This window comes from Chiloscyllium punctatum, chromosome 12, assembly GCF_047496795.1.
Source record: "Chiloscyllium punctatum isolate Juve2018m chromosome 12, sChiPun1.3, whole genome shotgun sequence".
Classification (NCBI taxonomy): Eukaryota; Metazoa; Chordata; class Chondrichthyes; order Orectolobiformes; family Hemiscylliidae; genus Chiloscyllium; species Chiloscyllium punctatum.
Genome location: NC_092750.1, coordinates 11,464,749 through 11,482,496, shown reverse-complemented (window position 1 = coordinate 11,482,496; position 17,748 = coordinate 11,464,749). Strand labels below are relative to the sequence as shown.

Genomic DNA, 17,748 nt, shown 5'->3' with positions numbered 1-17,748 from the left:
AGGGGGCTGCCCCGCTGCAGGTTTGATTGCGCGGTGTGGAAGCGTTGTTGGGGGAGGGGGGAGGGGTTACCGGAACGGAGCTCGATCCCGAGTGGACGAACCGGGCGTTGGACAGCAGCAAGCGAGGAAACAGAGAAAAAATAAATAAATGTTGTATTAAACGCTACAAATCAGCTATCATTTTTCAAAAACACGACAGAAAAAGCCGATGAATCCGTCAAAAAACCCACCGCGCCGGACGATCTAGTCGCGCTTTGGCTGAGGTAAATGCAGAAGAGTCGGTGAATAATCGGGACGGTATCGGTTAGATATCGCCGACATCGGCTCGTGCGCCGGTTTGATTTCGGAGCCGAGATATCGGCGGGATTGAAGAGGAGGAGGAGGAGGCTGCTGCGGGGGGAAGGAGTGAGGGGGGGGGAGAGGTGTGAGGAGGTTATCGACTAGTCGCTGATAATCGAGGGTATCGTTAAGGCGGATTATATCCCCCCCCCCCCCCCGCACTTCTCCGTCCTCAGAGGAGACCCCCGTCCCCACTCTCCCTCCCCCTCCCCCCGCCACCCCCACCATTGGAGAGGATGAATATCGAGATCCCCCCCGGGCTGACGGACCTGCTGCAGGGCTACACGGTGGAGGTGCTCCGGCACCGGCCCTCCGACCTGGTGGAGTTCGCCATCGACTACTTCACCGAGCTGAAGGAGAAGGAGGAGCGGGCCGGGGGCAGGCGCCGCTTCAACAATGACGACCCCATGCAGACCGAGTCCAACGGGGACGACGGTTCCGAGTCCGACTCGGAGTCCGACTTCGAAGGTGAGAGACACAAGATGAGTGCCACCTGTGTGTGTGTTTGTTTTGGAGGGGGGGTAGGGGGTGGTGAGGTACGAAAGGGGGATTGTGTTACACCCTCAGGAGGATGGCACAGTTAACCTCTTTCTGGGATCCATGTGGTTTTGTGGGGTGAAGAGAAAGGCAAGACAAAGTAGGAGAGGAGATCCTCCAGGTAAGTTAGGGAGGTGATCCAAGAAACCTGATGGATGGACTGTGGATGTGAGGGAGGTGGGTCGTACAGGGTTGAGGGACAAGTCTGTCAACAAAGCGCAGTGGCAGAGCCAAGGTTGACAAAGGATTAGCCAAAGATGGAAGGACGTCATGGTTTGGAGTTGAGGGGAATTTGGAACTCATTGCCTGAAAAGGTTTAGTGGAGTTGGAAATCCTCAGGCAGTGGCCATGCAAAAGTCACATGGTATCAGTTTATAATCCAGCCAGTTTACTTGAAATCACAAGCTTTTGTGGTGCTGCTCCTTTGTCAAGTGAAGCTACCAAGGAGCAGTACTACAAAAGCTTGTGGTTTCAAGTAAATCTGTTGGACTTTGTCTAGATTCCTGATGAAGGGCTCAGGCCCGAAACATCATTCCTTTTGACTCTGCTCTTTGGTTGCTGCCTGACCTGTTGTGCTTTTCTAGCAACATACTCAATTCTGATCTCACTTCACTGTCTCTTTCTGACTTTGTCCACCCTAGCCCTACACTGGCATCTCCATTTAATGGCTTTACATGAATATCCATGATCTGCAGATTGAAGTGAAGTAGAATTCAGCTGGATAGCCCTTTGTTGACTGGCTTGGACATGATGGGTTGAATGACCACATTAAGCATTGTAAATTTTCTGTCACCTCAGGAGGATGCATTGATGGGTAAAGGAAGGAAAGATAAGACATGCTTGTTCGGAATGAAGAGGTGGACTAAATCCACTGGATAAATGGAGCCGAGACGAAATTACAATCTTTAAATGGTTCAACACCAAGATGTCCCGTATAGAAAAATAATTACAAGTGGTTGATCATTTTTGCAGCCATCATAAAGGAGAGGTGCAAGCACCTGCAGAGGAAGTGACAAATTAGATTAGATTATTTACAGTGTGGAAACTGGCCCTTCGGCCCAACAAGCTCATAGCAACCCACCCAGACCCATTTCCCTCGATTTACCCCTTCACCTAACATTACGGGCAATTTATCATGGCCAATTCACCTAACCTGCACCTTTTTCGACTGTGGGAGGAAACCCACGCAGTCACTGGGAGAATAAGCAAACTCCACACTGACAGTTGCCTGAGGTGGGAATTGAACCGTGTTTCTGGCGCTGTGAGGCACCAGTGCTAACCACTGTGCCACCGTGCCACCCAAAATACAGAAGGCTGCACTGCTTATGGCTCATTGCAAACTAATTTTGTCTTATTGTTTGTATGAGGGTTTGTAGTTTGGGATGGAGTTAGTTAAGCAGTGACTTTATGTTGATTTAATATACTATATTTGACTGTGTGGAGTTTGCACGTTCTCCCCGTGTCTGCGTGGGTTTCCTCCGGGTGCTCCGGTTTCCTCCCACAGTCCAAAGATGTGCAGGTCAGGTGAATTGGCCATGCTAAATTGCCGTAATGTTAGGTAAGGGGTAGATGTAGATGTACATGTAGGGGTATGGGTGGGTTACGCTTCGGCGGGGCGGTGTGGACTTGTTGGGCCGAAGGGCCTGTTTCCACACTGTAAGTAATCTAATCTAATCTAATCTAATTTTAAGAGCAATGATTTCTACATGATGGTGAAAGATCTTTCTGAGCAGGAAATTAAATGATTAATATGGCTGCAGTTTGTTTTCCTTGTATAATTAAATTTAAACTTGAAGCAACATACTAAGATAAGTATAAAGGACTGTTAAGGGAAGTATGAACTCTTTAAAGTCCAAGTCAGTTTGCTGGGGGTTCATGTTGTGAAAGTGGACAGCTTTGAGTCGTTGTCATCTGAAATGTTTTGTATTTTGTTTTTGCTAGCTTTTGAAAAAGCCATTTCAGTCTCTGCAGCACTGAAAATTAATTTTGTGAAAGTATTCAAAGTTAACCCTAGTGCAGTTGGATTTCCCACTAACTTCTTGTCTGATCAGAATAGTGTTTTTTCGTGTTTGCATTCAAGTCCATCTGTGTATTTTAGTCCTTTCATTTAATCGGTTCAGAGACCTTTGAGGACTATTACCTTTTTTGTGTTTGAATTTTTTTTTGCAGAAGGGGAGTATCAAGTGAATACTTTAATTTTCTTAGGTCGCTGCAGTCCCTATTTAAAATACTTTTAATTTTTTTTCCACCGCAGTCTAAACATACCATAGTTCATTTGACTAGGGAAATATTACATCTACTATGGATCACTTTCGGGAAGATTGCTGCAGATAAATGAATAGGTAGTTTGTAATCTGTATTAGATCTTTGAATTTTTTTCAGTGTTCAAGACGATGCAATTGTGATGCGAGTAGTGGCTGCCAAACTAACATTGCTCGACATTTCTAAACCATCAATTGAGCAATCATGTCTTTTGCACATAACAGATTACTCTCATGCCCTTAGTAAATTCAAGTGGCAGATTTTATTTTCTCTACTTAAGTTACTAAATACTAGCACAAGCAGACCATGTTTTGAGTTATGTTGTATGATATGTGTGATTGAAAAAAATTTTCTGGTTCTGTGAATGGAAACAGTTTGTCACTTACTTAATATTTTCACTGGAATTCCAGCAGCCTATTTGGGAATGGTTTAGTAGTTTAAAGAAATGGTGGATAAGCATGATTGATTTCAGGTTGCTTTGAATTTTCTCTCTTTCTGCTTGTCAAGTCGATGTATTTTTTTCTATGGAACATTCTCCGTTTTGAATATCCAGTCTTGAGCACTTTGAGGTGATGAATGAATTAGATGCTCAGTCAAATTCTCCTGAGTACTCCACCTGAGCCCTGATCTCAGAACTAGACCAAAGTACTAATGTAACATGCAGTAATTTAAATACAGCTCTTTTGTTTGGTTTCTCAGTGACATTGCCTAAGAAGTTTTAAGTGAGTTCTGGGTTGAAGTCCTACACGCGAATGAACTGAATTGTTCAAACTTATTTGGTCTACATGATGTGCTGGACTGATTTTGATTGAGAGAATTGGAGGATTGTTTCCCCTTGTTTGTCTGGTATCAGAAGGCACAATCTCAGTATAAGGGGTTGCACATTTTGACGAACATGAAGAGGAATTTCTTCTAAGGGTAGTGAATCTGTGAAACATTTCTTATTACAGAGAGTTGTTGATACTGCATCATTAAGTATATTCAAGGTTGAGACAGTTTGCTAATCAGTAAGGAAATAGAGGGTTATGGGGGAAAAAGTAGGAAAGAGGAGCTGAGGATTATCAGATCAGCCATGATGTCATTGGAGCAAATCTGATGGGCTGAATGGCCTACTTCAGTTCCTGTGTTTTATGGTATTAAAGTATTTGAAGGTTTATTGATGCTTCATATTTCATTTGCCCCATAAACAATGTCCATAATACTATGTGCAATTCTAATTGGTATGTTTGAAGTAAATTCTTTCTGGGGATTGACTTGAATGTTCTGAGCACTTGTTTGCTGTTGCTGTTGCCTACAACCTGCAGGCGGCATTTGGGTTTTAAATGTCTTGGTTCTGCAAGTCTGCTTCAGTATTACTGCCATTTTGTTTTAATAGACAAAACCCCAGGATGGGAGATAATTTTCATGGTGTCCATCTGTCTTTTTTTCTCTAGGTTGACTCAGTGCAAATACATAAGGATGATTTCCTGTGATTTGCATTCCAATAACTGAAAAGCACATAATTTCATGTATGTACAAGTCTGTCTATTGCTCAGTTTAGTGTTCACACTACTGAGTACTGAAACTTGTATTGCTGTAGATGAAAACACTTATGGATTTCAATTAATTATTAGAGGGAATAGTTAAGTAATTTCTTTTTCTTCTTTGATATATTCCCCCCACCCACCCACCAGCTCTCCCTCTTAAAATGAGCTGGAAGGCGGAACAATGCATGAAAAAGATGGGTCCAATACCTCCTTTTATGCAATAGCTTTTGCATGATTTTATAATTTTCAGTGGAAACAAATGTATCCTTGATCTGTTAGTGCTGTGCTTAGCAGCTTGCAATAAAGTAGACTTGGGAATAGCTTAGCCTTTTCAGCTAAGCTTTTAATCCTTTTTGACCTTTTTTATTGTATGGTAAAATGTGCATTTTGTGGCAGGCACCAGGATTGAAAATGATAGATACCCAGTGAATAATTCACCCATTTGGAGGACTGATTGTAAAAGAAGCACCACAGTCATGTCAGAGTGACAACACTGGTATTTCATTCAGTAACTTTGGTACCTGTTACATTTGTTTGTTTTGAATGTTGGTAGTTGTGGTCCAATGGCTGTCATAATTCTATGGCACTCAGTCTTGCATAGTGATACTAAGCTCCAGTAAAAACTTAATTTTGTTTTGACTGGTGCTTAATTTTCAGTGTTAAAGTCCTTTTGTAATGGTTTGAGCACCACCTGTAATTCTGAAGTGCTGCATGTGCAGATTTTAATGTCCACGTGAATGTGGGTGCAAGTAACCTGCACAAGTTTTATAGGAATGCTTTATTTTGTAACCTGGCAATGTTGACCCCTGGAGTCTTATAGCATGGCCCATTGTGTCCTTGCCAATCATCCAGCATTTATCTACCTTAGTCTTGTTTTCCGGAAAGTGACCTGTAGCCTTGCATGTTTTGAGATTTTTGTGTGCTCATCTGAATGTTTCTCAAATATTATGATCGTTGCTGCCCCGACCATCTTTTCACGTGGGGTTCCAGATTCTCATCCTCTGGGTGAGAAAAGGCACTTCCTGTGCCTAACCTTTAAATCTTTGTTCCTTGGTTATTGACCCCTTTTACTAAGGGGAAATGTTTCTTCCTCTATATCTGTGTCATTCATTGAAGTGAACCAAATTATGACAGCTTCCCTCGGCCTTCCCTGCTGTAGGAAAACAACCCTAGTCTATTGTAGTATTCTGTCATAGCTAAAATTCTCCAGCCCAGGCGTTTTTTAAAAGAAACATCTCAATCGCATCCTCTGACTCCACACACACACACGCAACCACTTTGATCCCGAATGTGCCTATTCTTTCCCTGGTGATCCTCTTGCACCTAATATAGTGATTAGATTTTCCTTTTTATTTTACCTGCCACTTCTTTTTCTTGCTCCCTATTCTCTCACCTAGTTCCTTTTTTATGTTAGACTTGTATTTTCCATGTGCCTTTAGGGTTTCCAGAATTTTGGGTCCTCAGAATCTATCATGCATTTCCTGTCACTTTTTCTGCCTTATCAATCTTGTAAGTTCCTTGTTTTCCAGGATTTTTTTCTACTTTGACCCCTCCTTCAACTTCATAGGAACATGTTGGCCCTGCACTCTCACTATTTCCTTTTTGGATACTCTTCCTATTCTGACCGTCTTAGAGCACAGAAGAGGCCCTCCAGATTTTCTGGTCCGTGCTGATCCATCTATAATAATCCCATTTTCCAGCACTTGACCCGTAACCATAAATGCAATGGCATTTCACTTGCTCATTCATAAACCTTTTTTTAAGTTTGTGAGGTTTTGTACTTCTACCTTCCCAAGCACTCCAGATTCCCACTACCCTTTGGGTTTCCTTTAAGCCCTCTCTAAATCTGCCTTTCACCTTAAAATTAACCCCTTCGTTATTGACATTTCAACAAAGGAGAACAGATGCTTTTTGTCTACCCTGTTCATACCCCTTATAATCTTATGTGGCCTCCCCAGCTGCCTTCGTTTTAAAGGAAACAACCAGAGCTTATCCAGTCTCTCTTCATAGCTAAAATGCTCCAACTAAGAGAACATCCTAGTGAATCTCCACTGCACCCACTCCAGTGCAATCGCATCCTTCTTATAGTGTGGTGGTCTGTGTACAGACCTATTTCAGTTATGGCCTAATGATAGTCATGTACAGCTCCAGTGTAGCTTCCCTGTTTCTATAATCTCTGCTATGACTGGAAAGCCAAGTATACAGTTGGTCATCTCAACCTGTCTTGCTACCTTCAAGGATCTATTGAGAAGCACCCCAAGGTTCTGTTTCTCTGAGCTTTCTTGTGTACTGTGATTTATTGAGTACTTTTAAATCTCAAGCAGAAAATCTATAGGCTGATAGCTAACTTCCTAAGTTTGGAACTGTCTTCCGCCCTCTAGTCTAGAGGCTGAATAACTCCAAGACACAGTTGTAAATGAATGACTATGATGCAAACCAAAAACTGTTTAGATTATAAACCCAGTATCATGGGTGTGTTCCTGTCCAGTGATGTTGAGCTGCAGTTTTCGGTACCAGCAGACTGGTGCAAACTCCATTTCAGTCCCAATCTGCAACACTCTCCTTACTCATACCTCTGGAATCTTGAAGAGTGATCTGATCTTGGGAACAATTGTCTGCCAAGGCTGCCCAGTCAACTTGCACAGGCAATCTTCCAATGTACACCTTGCCCTTAAATCACCGAAGTGACTGCTTACTCCTGATCTTGTTGGCTTTGGGATTGTCTACATTATAAGTTTGGGAGAAGATTTGTAGCTCGGGTGCTCATTGTTGTGGTTCTGTTCGCCGAGCTGGGAATTTGTCTTGCAAAGGTTTCGTCCCCTGTCTAGGTGACATCCTCAGTGCTTGGGAGCCTCCTGTGAAGCGCTTCTGTGCTGTTTCTTCCGGCATTTATAGTGGCCTGTCTCTGCCGCTTCCGGTTGTCAGTTTGAGCTGTCCGCTGTAGTGGCCGGTATATTGGGTCCAGGTCGATGTGTTTGTTGATAGAGTCTGTGGATGAGTGCCACTCATCCACAGACTCTATCAACAAACACATCGACCTGGACCCAATATACCGGCCACTACAGCGGACAGCTCAAACTGACAACCGGAAGCGGCAGAGACAGGCCACTATAAATGCCGGAAGAAACAGCACAGAAGCGCTTCACAGGAGGCTCCCAAGCACTGAGGATGTCACCTAGACAGGGGACGAAACCTTTGCAAGACAAATTCCCAGCTCGGCGAACAGAACCACAACATTGTCTACATCTTGGTTTGAGGTCTGCCTTGTGAAAGGCAGTGGAGCTTCTTTACCACCCACAGGTGGGAGAAGATCCCTGGAAATTGCATCAACTTGGAATAATGAGTCACACTAGTCCCCTCAGGAGTTTGTCCTCCAGTTGGAGACTAGAAATATGGCTGAAGAATTTCAGACTCCATTCAGCTCAGTTGCTGACCTGTTTTGAATTAGCTGTCCTTAATCAAGACATTTGAAATAAACAGAAAGGAAGAAAGACTTACATTTATGTATGACTTTTCACAAGACATATAGTAGTTACTGTTGTAATGTGGGAAACAAAAGAGCCAAACAGCGCTCAGCAAGATCCCTTTAAGATAGAGAATGATAGATTTCTGACTCTAAATGACGTACGATGGTATGGGAATTATTCTTGTGCAGTGGTAGTGTCCCTACCTTTTGAATTAGGAAATCCATATTCATGTCCCACCTGCTGCAGAGATGTATCTCTTGACAGGATAATTTCAAAATTATTACTGGAATTTGAACAAGGTGAGCATCCAGAATTGATACATCCCATCCAATTAAACTGTGGAAAAACACCCATGACTACGTTTTACACTTTGTCCTTCTGATCTTAGTGTCCTCGCTGTTTGCACAGTTTAATTTGAGCGGTGAAGCAAAGTTTATTGGTGCGGAACAGTTGTAAATTCAACAGACATAATATGAGCATTTTAGATACCAACTTCTTTTTACCCAATTCATGAGAATATTAGCACCTCGATATTACACCTCACTGAAGGTACAATACTAGAGTATTGCACAGGATAATTTTAGTCTTTGATTTATTTTTCCCTGTAGTACGTTGCCACCAATAATCTCAATGAAAACATGGAAATATGTGCAAGATATTTCAATACTTCTACCATTTACCAACTTGAACTGGAGTAGGTAAAAACAATGACTACCGATGCTGGAAGCCAGATTCTCAATTAGTGGTGCTGGAAGAACACAGCAGTTCAGGCAGCATCCGAGGAGCAGTAAAATCAACGTTTCGGGCAAAAGCCCTTCAGTAGTAGTCTAAGTAGCAAATTTGTAATACACGTTAAAGCTAGAAAAAAGATTTAATACCAAATATTTAACTGAATCTTCTTTGTGTTTGTACAATATTTACTAGTAGACCTTCTGAAGCTGTGGAACAGTGTGGGATGATACGTGCTCTTTGCTTGAGGCAAAAGCAATTTGAAACACTACATTTGGACAAGGAATTTGTGACTTGCTATTGTTTGTTCCTGCCTTCAGCTTTGAGGGTGAGGCATTCTAGGCTAGGATTATGACAACCGCTTCTGATGTGCAGTGCTGTGGGGTGGAATTGCTGTTCTGAGCTGCAACTTTTTGCTTCCACGATCAGTTAGCTTAGCAGAGTCTTATTTCCTAGTGAGTTAACATAGCAATATGCTGGCTTAGATCAATATGACTGGTTACAAAATAACTATAATTGTCTCACATGAATATCAACATTACTCCACTATGTTAAAGTTGACATAAGAAGGCTCGAGTCTGGACATGTACAAATGTAAATTGACCAAGGTAGAAGTTAGTTTTCTGAGATATGCCCAGGAATAGTTTTTGAGTACTGTACTTTAAACTTAACCCAGTATTTAAAAACTGGCTGGTAACATGTGCAGCATTTTTGGTCTCTTATTTTTAACTCACATGTGTTCTTTGATAATATCACTTAAACCAAGGGTCATTTTCCATAAATACAGTGATAGTCAATAGTTTCTTTTTCACTGCGATTGACCCAGGGCCATTGCTGTAATAGTAGACTGCCTGGTTGAGCTCCATTGCTGGTGGTGGTCGTGCTTTTTTACTTAAACATGCAGGGCGAAACACACATTTTGGGCTTTGCTTGCTTGCTTTCACTGTTTGTGACCTAAAGTTCAATACCATCAGTTTCCCTTGATGCTCACTCATTCTGATTGTATGCATTTGCAGTGGCTTACTTGATCTTAAGATTAACTTGAAATTGCACATTTAAATCATTGTAAAGATTGATTTTTTTTTACCTCCAGGGAAATTGCTTACTTGCACCCTTCCCTTACCTGCAGCGATGTTTAAATCATTACCTGTGCTTGTTTTCACCTTGTGATCAATGTTTTCAAATAATATTGTCACTGATATGCCTGTCTCTGTCATTTGTAAAGCTGCTTCTGAGTTCTGAGGTCACCGTTCAATCCCATCTCTCAAATTCTCTGAAATTCACCAAGCTTTGCTGGTCCCAGCAAAATACTTAAAAATCTATTTTCAAACCATGTTACACTTTTTTGTAGTTTCTAATCTAAAATTCTTGTCTAGACCCATTCCTGTGTCTGTAACTTTGATTTTGAGATTGCTATTCATTCTCTGCTCCTCTTCTCTAACGTTGAAGATTGATCATTCAGACCATAAGATATCAGCAGAAGCAGGCCACTCTGCCATTTAGTGACATCATGATGATTCTCATAATTCTCAACGCCACTTTCCTGCCTTTTCCCAATTACCTTTGATCCCATACTGATCTAAACTTATCTATCTCAACCTTGAATGTATTTAACAACCTAGCCTCAGGCCTATGTGGTAAAGATGTTCGCTATCTTAAATGTGTAATTCCTCAAACTGCAATTATGCCCTCTGGTCCAAATTTGTCCCACAAGGGAAAACAGCTTCTCAGTGTCTACCCTGTCAAGTACCCTAAGAATCTTGTATGTTTCAATGAAGTGACCTCTCATTCTTCTATATTCCAATGAATACAGGCCCAACTTACTGAACTTCTCACAACACAGCCTCCCCATACCTGGTTGTAACTTAATGAATCTTCCATGGACAGCCTTCAATGCCAATATATGTTTACTTGGGTTAGAGGCCCAGAAGTGGTGTTCTTCCATCTGAACCAATAATGCTATCCCATCATCCTTTCAAAAATTGCGATGTAGTTCCAAGTTGTTACTTCCTTAGAAGTACTGACTATTTGATCATACTTGTTAACCTGTATTTGTACTGGTAATTTTTTGTTCCAGTACTACATATATTCATATAAAGAGCCACTAATTTTGCGTTTAAACCATTTTCTCCTTTTCTCCATGTTTACTGCTATTTTCTGTGTTTATATACTCTGTCTGCTCCTGTCTAACTTTTGAATATCCTTATCTAAACAGCTTCACTGTAATGTTGTCATAACCTCTACATTTCCCCTCTACTAACACGTCAACTAGTCTCAAGCATTCTCTACTGCTTGTTATTTGATTCAGCAGGAAATTGGTCCCAGCATGGCTCAATGAGGCCTGTCCCACTAGAGCAATTTCCTTTGGTGTCAGTGCCTCACGAACTGAAACTGATTGCATCCACACAAATCTTTGAGTCTTGCATTTAATTTGATTCTATTTATCCACTGTCTCTGTACAATTCTTTTTCACAGTTGATTTGGTTTGCAAATCCTCTTGCTGAATTTCAAAATTCTGCAGAAATCTCATCTCTTTGACGTTACATTTTGTCCAATTTTTCTTCCTCTTGCTACCTTCCCTCATCTTGGTGCCGAGTTCTTCCTTCTCTTAAGCTGAGAATTTGTTGACCTAAGGAGAATAGATAGAAGCAGCAGCTTATATTTATACAATGTGAATTTCTAAATGCAGTGTTTACTGAATGTATGTAGCTCAAGGTATTTTAGTTTTTTTGTTTCTCTTGTCTTAGCAAGGAAATATTGTTCTTCTTATCCTGTGCTGTGAATTGTCTGTTTGTATCCTGTAATTTTATAAAAGTTATACTATTATATTTTAATGAAACTTTTGGATTGCTTTTAGCTGTTACTTTTATAGCAATAGTTTTAGACTTTATCTATCAATTAGTTCGGAATGAGATCTGTTGGTAATGTGATAATGCTGCACCTTTTAACAAGGTTGTGTTATCCTTTTTCTTCGTGAAGTGTTTTAAAAGAGACAGGTTCCAAAATGTCTGACCTGATCTAGTTGAGAAAGCCTTTAAATTAAAAAAAACACTTGTTTGATGAAAGGGGAGTGGCCAGTTCTCCCAGCTCAGCCTACCTCTGGTTTGGTTTTGGTTTTGGTTTGGTTTCAGTTTTGGTTTAGGTTTTAGCAATCTGGCTGTTCAGAGCAAGCAGTCAGTCAGTTTGGAGGCTGCTGGTCAAAGAAACCGCTCCATAGAAGATGGTGTTCCATCCTGACTCTGTCTGACATCTCGCTCTGTCCTGTAAGATCCTGTGTTTGATTTTACTTTTTTTTGCCAAGGGGTGTTTATGGAGATTGTTGTAGGAATTTGGAACAGCATTATTAAGTTGGGATAATTTGTTAGGTTTTTGGCTAGGTTAAGTTATTCTATATTCTGTTCTCTTTTTTGTTTCATTTGGTAACCAATTAGCAAAGTTAGAGTCTAGGCTACTTTTTGAAATATTTTGAGTGGGTCTGGTCTGGCCTATAACAGTAGGAATGAAAATTCATTTAAGACTTTTATTTTGTTTCCTAGTCCAGATGCTCATTACTTTTCATGTTTTTGTAGTTTATGCTGTCATTTAAAATCCTTGATTAAACTGATCTCTTGTTAATTGTTATACAGTATAATGGAGTTCTCTCAATCTACAAATGTATTCAAAGAAACAAGTCAGGTATATGTAAACTTTTGGTTGTGGCTGTCATAATATACAATTGCCTTTAATAAGATCTGGCTCTGGGAGAAGTTATTAGCAACTTTGTTCTGGCTGTTAACTCACATCTTCCCACTTTCAGTGGCTTGATTTAGGTTCACTGCAGTTCCTCTTTTTGCTGTTACAGACAGATTTGAGTTTTAAAAGAAATCCCTCTCCCTATTCTCTCCATCTGTCTTTGCGCAGAGTGTGATTTACCAGAATAACACTGTTGTAAAGTGAAGTGGAAGGAGCATTGATTGCACACACTCAGACATGAGTTTGCAACACAGGTACACTCAAACAGACAGCAGGAAAGAGACCATTATAAAACATGACTAGGTTAATGAATTAGAAATAATTTGAGACCAGTTTATCAGTGTCCTTGCTTTTAACATGGATTCCAAAAGGATGCAGTTAACAAAAGGATTTCTAATAAGTTGAGGTGTTTGGGACAGCTGGTAGTTCAGGAGTCTTAAGCAGCTTTTCTTTTTAAAAAAATTACTTTAAGGTTATCTGAGGAATGTTTCTGACAGGTAATTCTGCTTCACCTTTTGAGAGGGAATTACGTACATGGAGGACAAATACATGTTGGATGTTTTTTACATGCCATTGGCTTTTCCTTTTGTAATCCAGAGTTGGGCGTTTCAGCATTGTCAGTAGCTGTTTGAATGGAGCAGTGGTAACCCATTAACTGAGTTCTGGAGGTTGTTGCTCAGTCACCAAGATGGCGGTGCAGTACTGCTCCTGAGTGAGAGCTTGTTTACTCTGACTGCTTTTCTTCTGTTTTCTTTACTGCCTGGCCCTAGTTGCCCTTGAGATGTTGGTGGCGAGTTGCTGCCTTGAACTGCAATAGTCCACCAGCTGCGGGTTGACTCTTGATGCTGTTTGGGAGGGAATTCCAGGATTTTGACCTCGCGACAGTGAAGGAATGGTGATGTATTTCCAAGTCAGGATGATGAGTGGCTTGGAGGGGAACTTGCAGGTAATGGTGCTCCCATGTATCTGCTGCCTCTTATTCTTCTAAATGGAAGTGGTTGTGGGTTTGTAAGGTGGTAACTGAGGATCCTTAGTGAATTTCTGCATTGCATCTGTTAGATAGTACACACTGCTGTCACTGAGTGTCTGTGGAGGAAGTGGATGTAATGCCAATCAATTGGACTGTATTGTTGTGACTGGTGTCAAGGTTTCTTGTGTAGTGTTGGAGCTGCACCCATTCAGGCAATTGGAGAGTATTCAATCACACTTCTGACTTGTGATGGTGGAAGGCTTTGGGAATCAGGAGTTGCTGCAGTATTCGTAGCCTGTGACCTGCTGCTGTAGCCACAGTTGAGTTTCTGGTCAATGGTGACCCCAAGGATGTTGAAAGTGAAGGATTCTGGGATGGTAACACCATTTAATGTCAAGAGGTGATGGTTAGACTGCCTTTTATTGGTGATGATCGTTTGTATGGTGCAGATATTACTTGTCACTTCTGTCAGCCCAATCTTGGATATTGTTCAGATCTGGTGCATTTGAATATGGACTACTTCAGTGTCTGAGGAGTGTGAATAGTGTTGAAATTGAAGAAGTAGATTTTGACTAGAGTTCAGAGAGATGTGGAGGGAGTGAGAATTCTAGAACTTGAGGCATCGAAAGCTGAAGATATGATCACCATTAATGTTGTAAAGGAAATAGGGAAGCTTTAATGCTAGAATTCTTGGAGGGTGCTGGAGGAAGTTACAAGACTGGACTGTAGTGAGATGTCAACATGAGGATGAGAATGTTTAAATTTAAACAGTGTCATATTGATGAGGGTGACAACCACACTACACCTTTTGAAATGTATTTATAACTGAATTTGTTTGATTTCTGGCAAGTGGGTTAGATGGTAAGTTTTGAAAAGCATAAGATTTTTGCTGTCTAAGTTCAACAGTTTCAAGCGTTATCAAGTTCTATCCTGCATTACTAAATGCTAAGAAGTTCTGCAGGCAGCACTGTAAAATATAGTTGAACACCGGAAACTGAACATCATTTTCTCTTTCAATTTGCTGTTTAAGGTTTGCTCTTATCATAGAGAAAAAATAAGAATTATTACACAGGAGGATAAGAATAATTAGGGATTCTCTAAGAAAAAAGGACATCATAGCAAACACTTTTGTTTGCGTTTTGTACCATACTCCTTACACGGTGGATTCAAAATCCAGAGATTCTACATTTAAAACTTTTTAAAAATGGAACTGGTGTTGTTTGTGTAAGAGGATTTTAAACTTAGACTGCCTTTCTCAAGTGTAAAAAGGATTTCTAATTTCAGCTTTTGAAAGTGCTGGCTCCAATTTTTACACTAGGCTCCCTAATCCTCAACTTCCCAACCAGTGAAAACTCTGAACAAACAGCCCTTTGCGGTCTACATTTCCAGAATGAGTGAGTGAATTTGAGTGAATCCAGTGAGCAGTTCAAGCTTAGTCATAGAGTCCTACAGCATGGAGAGAGGCCTGTTGGCCCAAACTGGTCAATACCAACCAGCATGTCCTTCCACACTAACTCCATTTCCCTGCACTTGGCCCATATCCTTCTACACCTTTGCTATCCATTTTTTTTTCCAAATGCCTTTTAAATGTTTATGTACCTGCCTCAGCCACTTCTGTTGGTGCTCATTCCACATGCATACCACTCTATGTAAAAAGGAAATTGCCCCTCGGGTTCCCTTTTTTTTATTCTTTCCCCTCTAACCTTAAACTGATGCCCTTGAGTCCTCAATTCTCCAATACTTGGAAAAAGACGAGTGCAAATCACCCTACCTATGCCTCATGATCTAATATATCTCTATAAGGTCCCCCCTGTCTCTTCTGCTCTCAGGAAAAAATTCCTAGCTTGTCCAACCTCTCCCTATAACTCTGATCATTGAGTCCTGGGAACATCCTTTGTAAATTTCTTCTGCACTCTCTTGCCCATTTAATTATGTCCTTCCTATAGCAAGCTGACCAAGATGGAACACACTACTCCAGGTACAACCTCACCAACGTCCTATATAACTCCAGCATAACTTCTATACTCGCTGCCCTGGCCAATGTGTCAATAGCTGCCTTCACTGCCTTGTCTACCTGTGACTCCATTTTGAGAGAATCATACACCTGAACCCAAGGACCTACCATTCACCATGAAACTCCTACCTAATCATAGAATTCCTACAGTGTGGGAACAGGCTGGTTGGCCCAAGTCCATACTCTTATTCCCAAGAGTAAGCCATCCCCTGACCCTACTGCTCTACACTTACCCCTGAGTAATGCACCTAACCTGCACATTTTTGGATTGTGGGTGGAAACCGGAGCACCCAGAGGGGACACACGCAGACACTGGGATAATGTGCAAACTCCACACACAGTCGCCCAAGGCTGGAATTGAACCTGGGTCCCTGGTGCTGTGAGGCAGTAGTGCTAACTACTGAGCCACCGATTTTGAGTTTCCAAAATGCAAGACCTTACACTTATGTTAAATTCCATTTTCCATTTCTCAGCCTATTCCCTCAGCTGATCAAGATCCTGCTGCAGTGTCTGATAATATTCCTCACTGTCCACGATACCTCCTATTTTAGTGTCATCAGCAAACTTGATTAATCATGCCTTGTTCATTCTCTTCCAAATCATTGATATAGATAACAAACAGCAATGGGCCCAACACCGACCCCTGAGGCACTCTACTAGTCTTAGGCCTCCTGTCTGACCATCTTACTTCCACTATTACCCCCTGCCCCCTACCATCAAGCCAATTGTGTATCCAGTTTGCTAGCTCCCTCTGGATTCCATGAGGTCTAACTTTCCAGAGCAACCTATGATGTGGAACCTTACCAAAGGCCTTTGTAAAATTTATAAGCTTGTTGTAAAAAATGCAAATGATGCATTAAATGTGTGTACATTTTGATGTGATATATTACTATCTCATGTATAGTGAAAAGTGTTGTCGTGCTTTACAGGCCGATTGTACTGTACAAGTACATTAGGGTATCAGAACAGAGTGCAAGATAAAGTGTTTCAGCTACTGAGAAGGTGCAGAGAGGGATCAGCATTACCATTAAAGAGGTTGATTCAAAAGTCTGATAACAGCAGGGAAGAAGCTGTTCTTGAATCTGTTGGTACATATATGCAAACCTTTATATCTTCTGTTGGGTGGAAGAGGGTGGGAGGGAACTTTGATTATGTTGGTTCCTTTGCCAAAGCAGCGGGAAGTACAGATCAAGTCATTGAATGGGGGACTGGTTTGCATGATAGACTGGGTTGTGTTGAAAACTTTGTAGTTTCTTTTGGTCTTAGGAAGAATAGTTACCATACTATGCTATGATGCATCATTTATGTTTAATCGCTTGCATATAATGATGGTGAAGATTGATCTTAATCTTAGCAAATAAGATATCAGAATATTATACTATTTATGTATGAATATGCAATGACAGTAAAGTTTTATGACCTTGCAATAATGATTTTAAATTGTGTTGTTTTTGTAGTTTGCTGCTTTAAAGAAAAAACTTGTGATTGTTATGATCAAGCCTGAAGGAGCTATTTACTGTTGAGATAGCGATGATCCCAAACACTGCAATATTGCAAAAATAATTTTGAACTACCATTTGTTTGTATAAATGTAAAATATAAAAATATTCCCATGTCTGTGGTCAAATCTTCTGCAAAGATGTTAAATTGTATGGCTTTTATTATTCAAGTATTTATGTTATCAGTTTTCTCCCCTCAGTCAAAGCAAAATGCTCAGACACAGTGTGGTTTTAACATCCTTCATTTTTATACTAGATTAGTGGTGCTGGAAGAGCACAGCAGTTCAGGCAGCATCCAACGAGCAGCAAAATCGGCGTTTCGGGCAAAAGCCGAGGGAGAGAGAACTATTGCCTGTGCGCACAGGGGCATGAGTTTATGGTCTTCTCTGGAAGTGCAGTTTCTTAATGAATTAGAGGAACCTCGATTCATATGAATGAGATGGGTGGGCACTATTTCGTTTGGATAATTGATTGATTATTCGGTTAATTGATTTTCCTCTGGGGCTTGGAGTTTTTTTTGTGAAGTCTGCTCCCCATTCAGGAGACTAGGCAGCAGCACACTGTGTGTGAGACCCCAATCCTGTCCATGGCCAACCTGCCCCCCGCCCACCTCAATACTGCCCGCCCCCAACCCCCGTTCACACTCATGCACCACCCACCCCCTTGCTGGGGC

General features: G+C 41.2%; 1 protein-coding gene across 1 annotated transcript in view; it reads left to right on the top strand.

Annotated features, from left to right (window-relative positions):
• Window positions 1–17,748, top strand: part of prkar2aa (protein kinase, cAMP-dependent, regulatory, type II, alpha A) — a 318,459-nt gene that overhangs the window by 115,041 nt on the left and 185,670 nt on the right. The window contains exon 7 of the mRNA XM_072581837.1: window positions 575–807. Within this exon, the coding sequence (XP_072437938.1) occupies window positions 575–807 (233 nt within the window). The remainder of the gene's footprint in view (window positions 1–574; window positions 808–17,748) is intronic.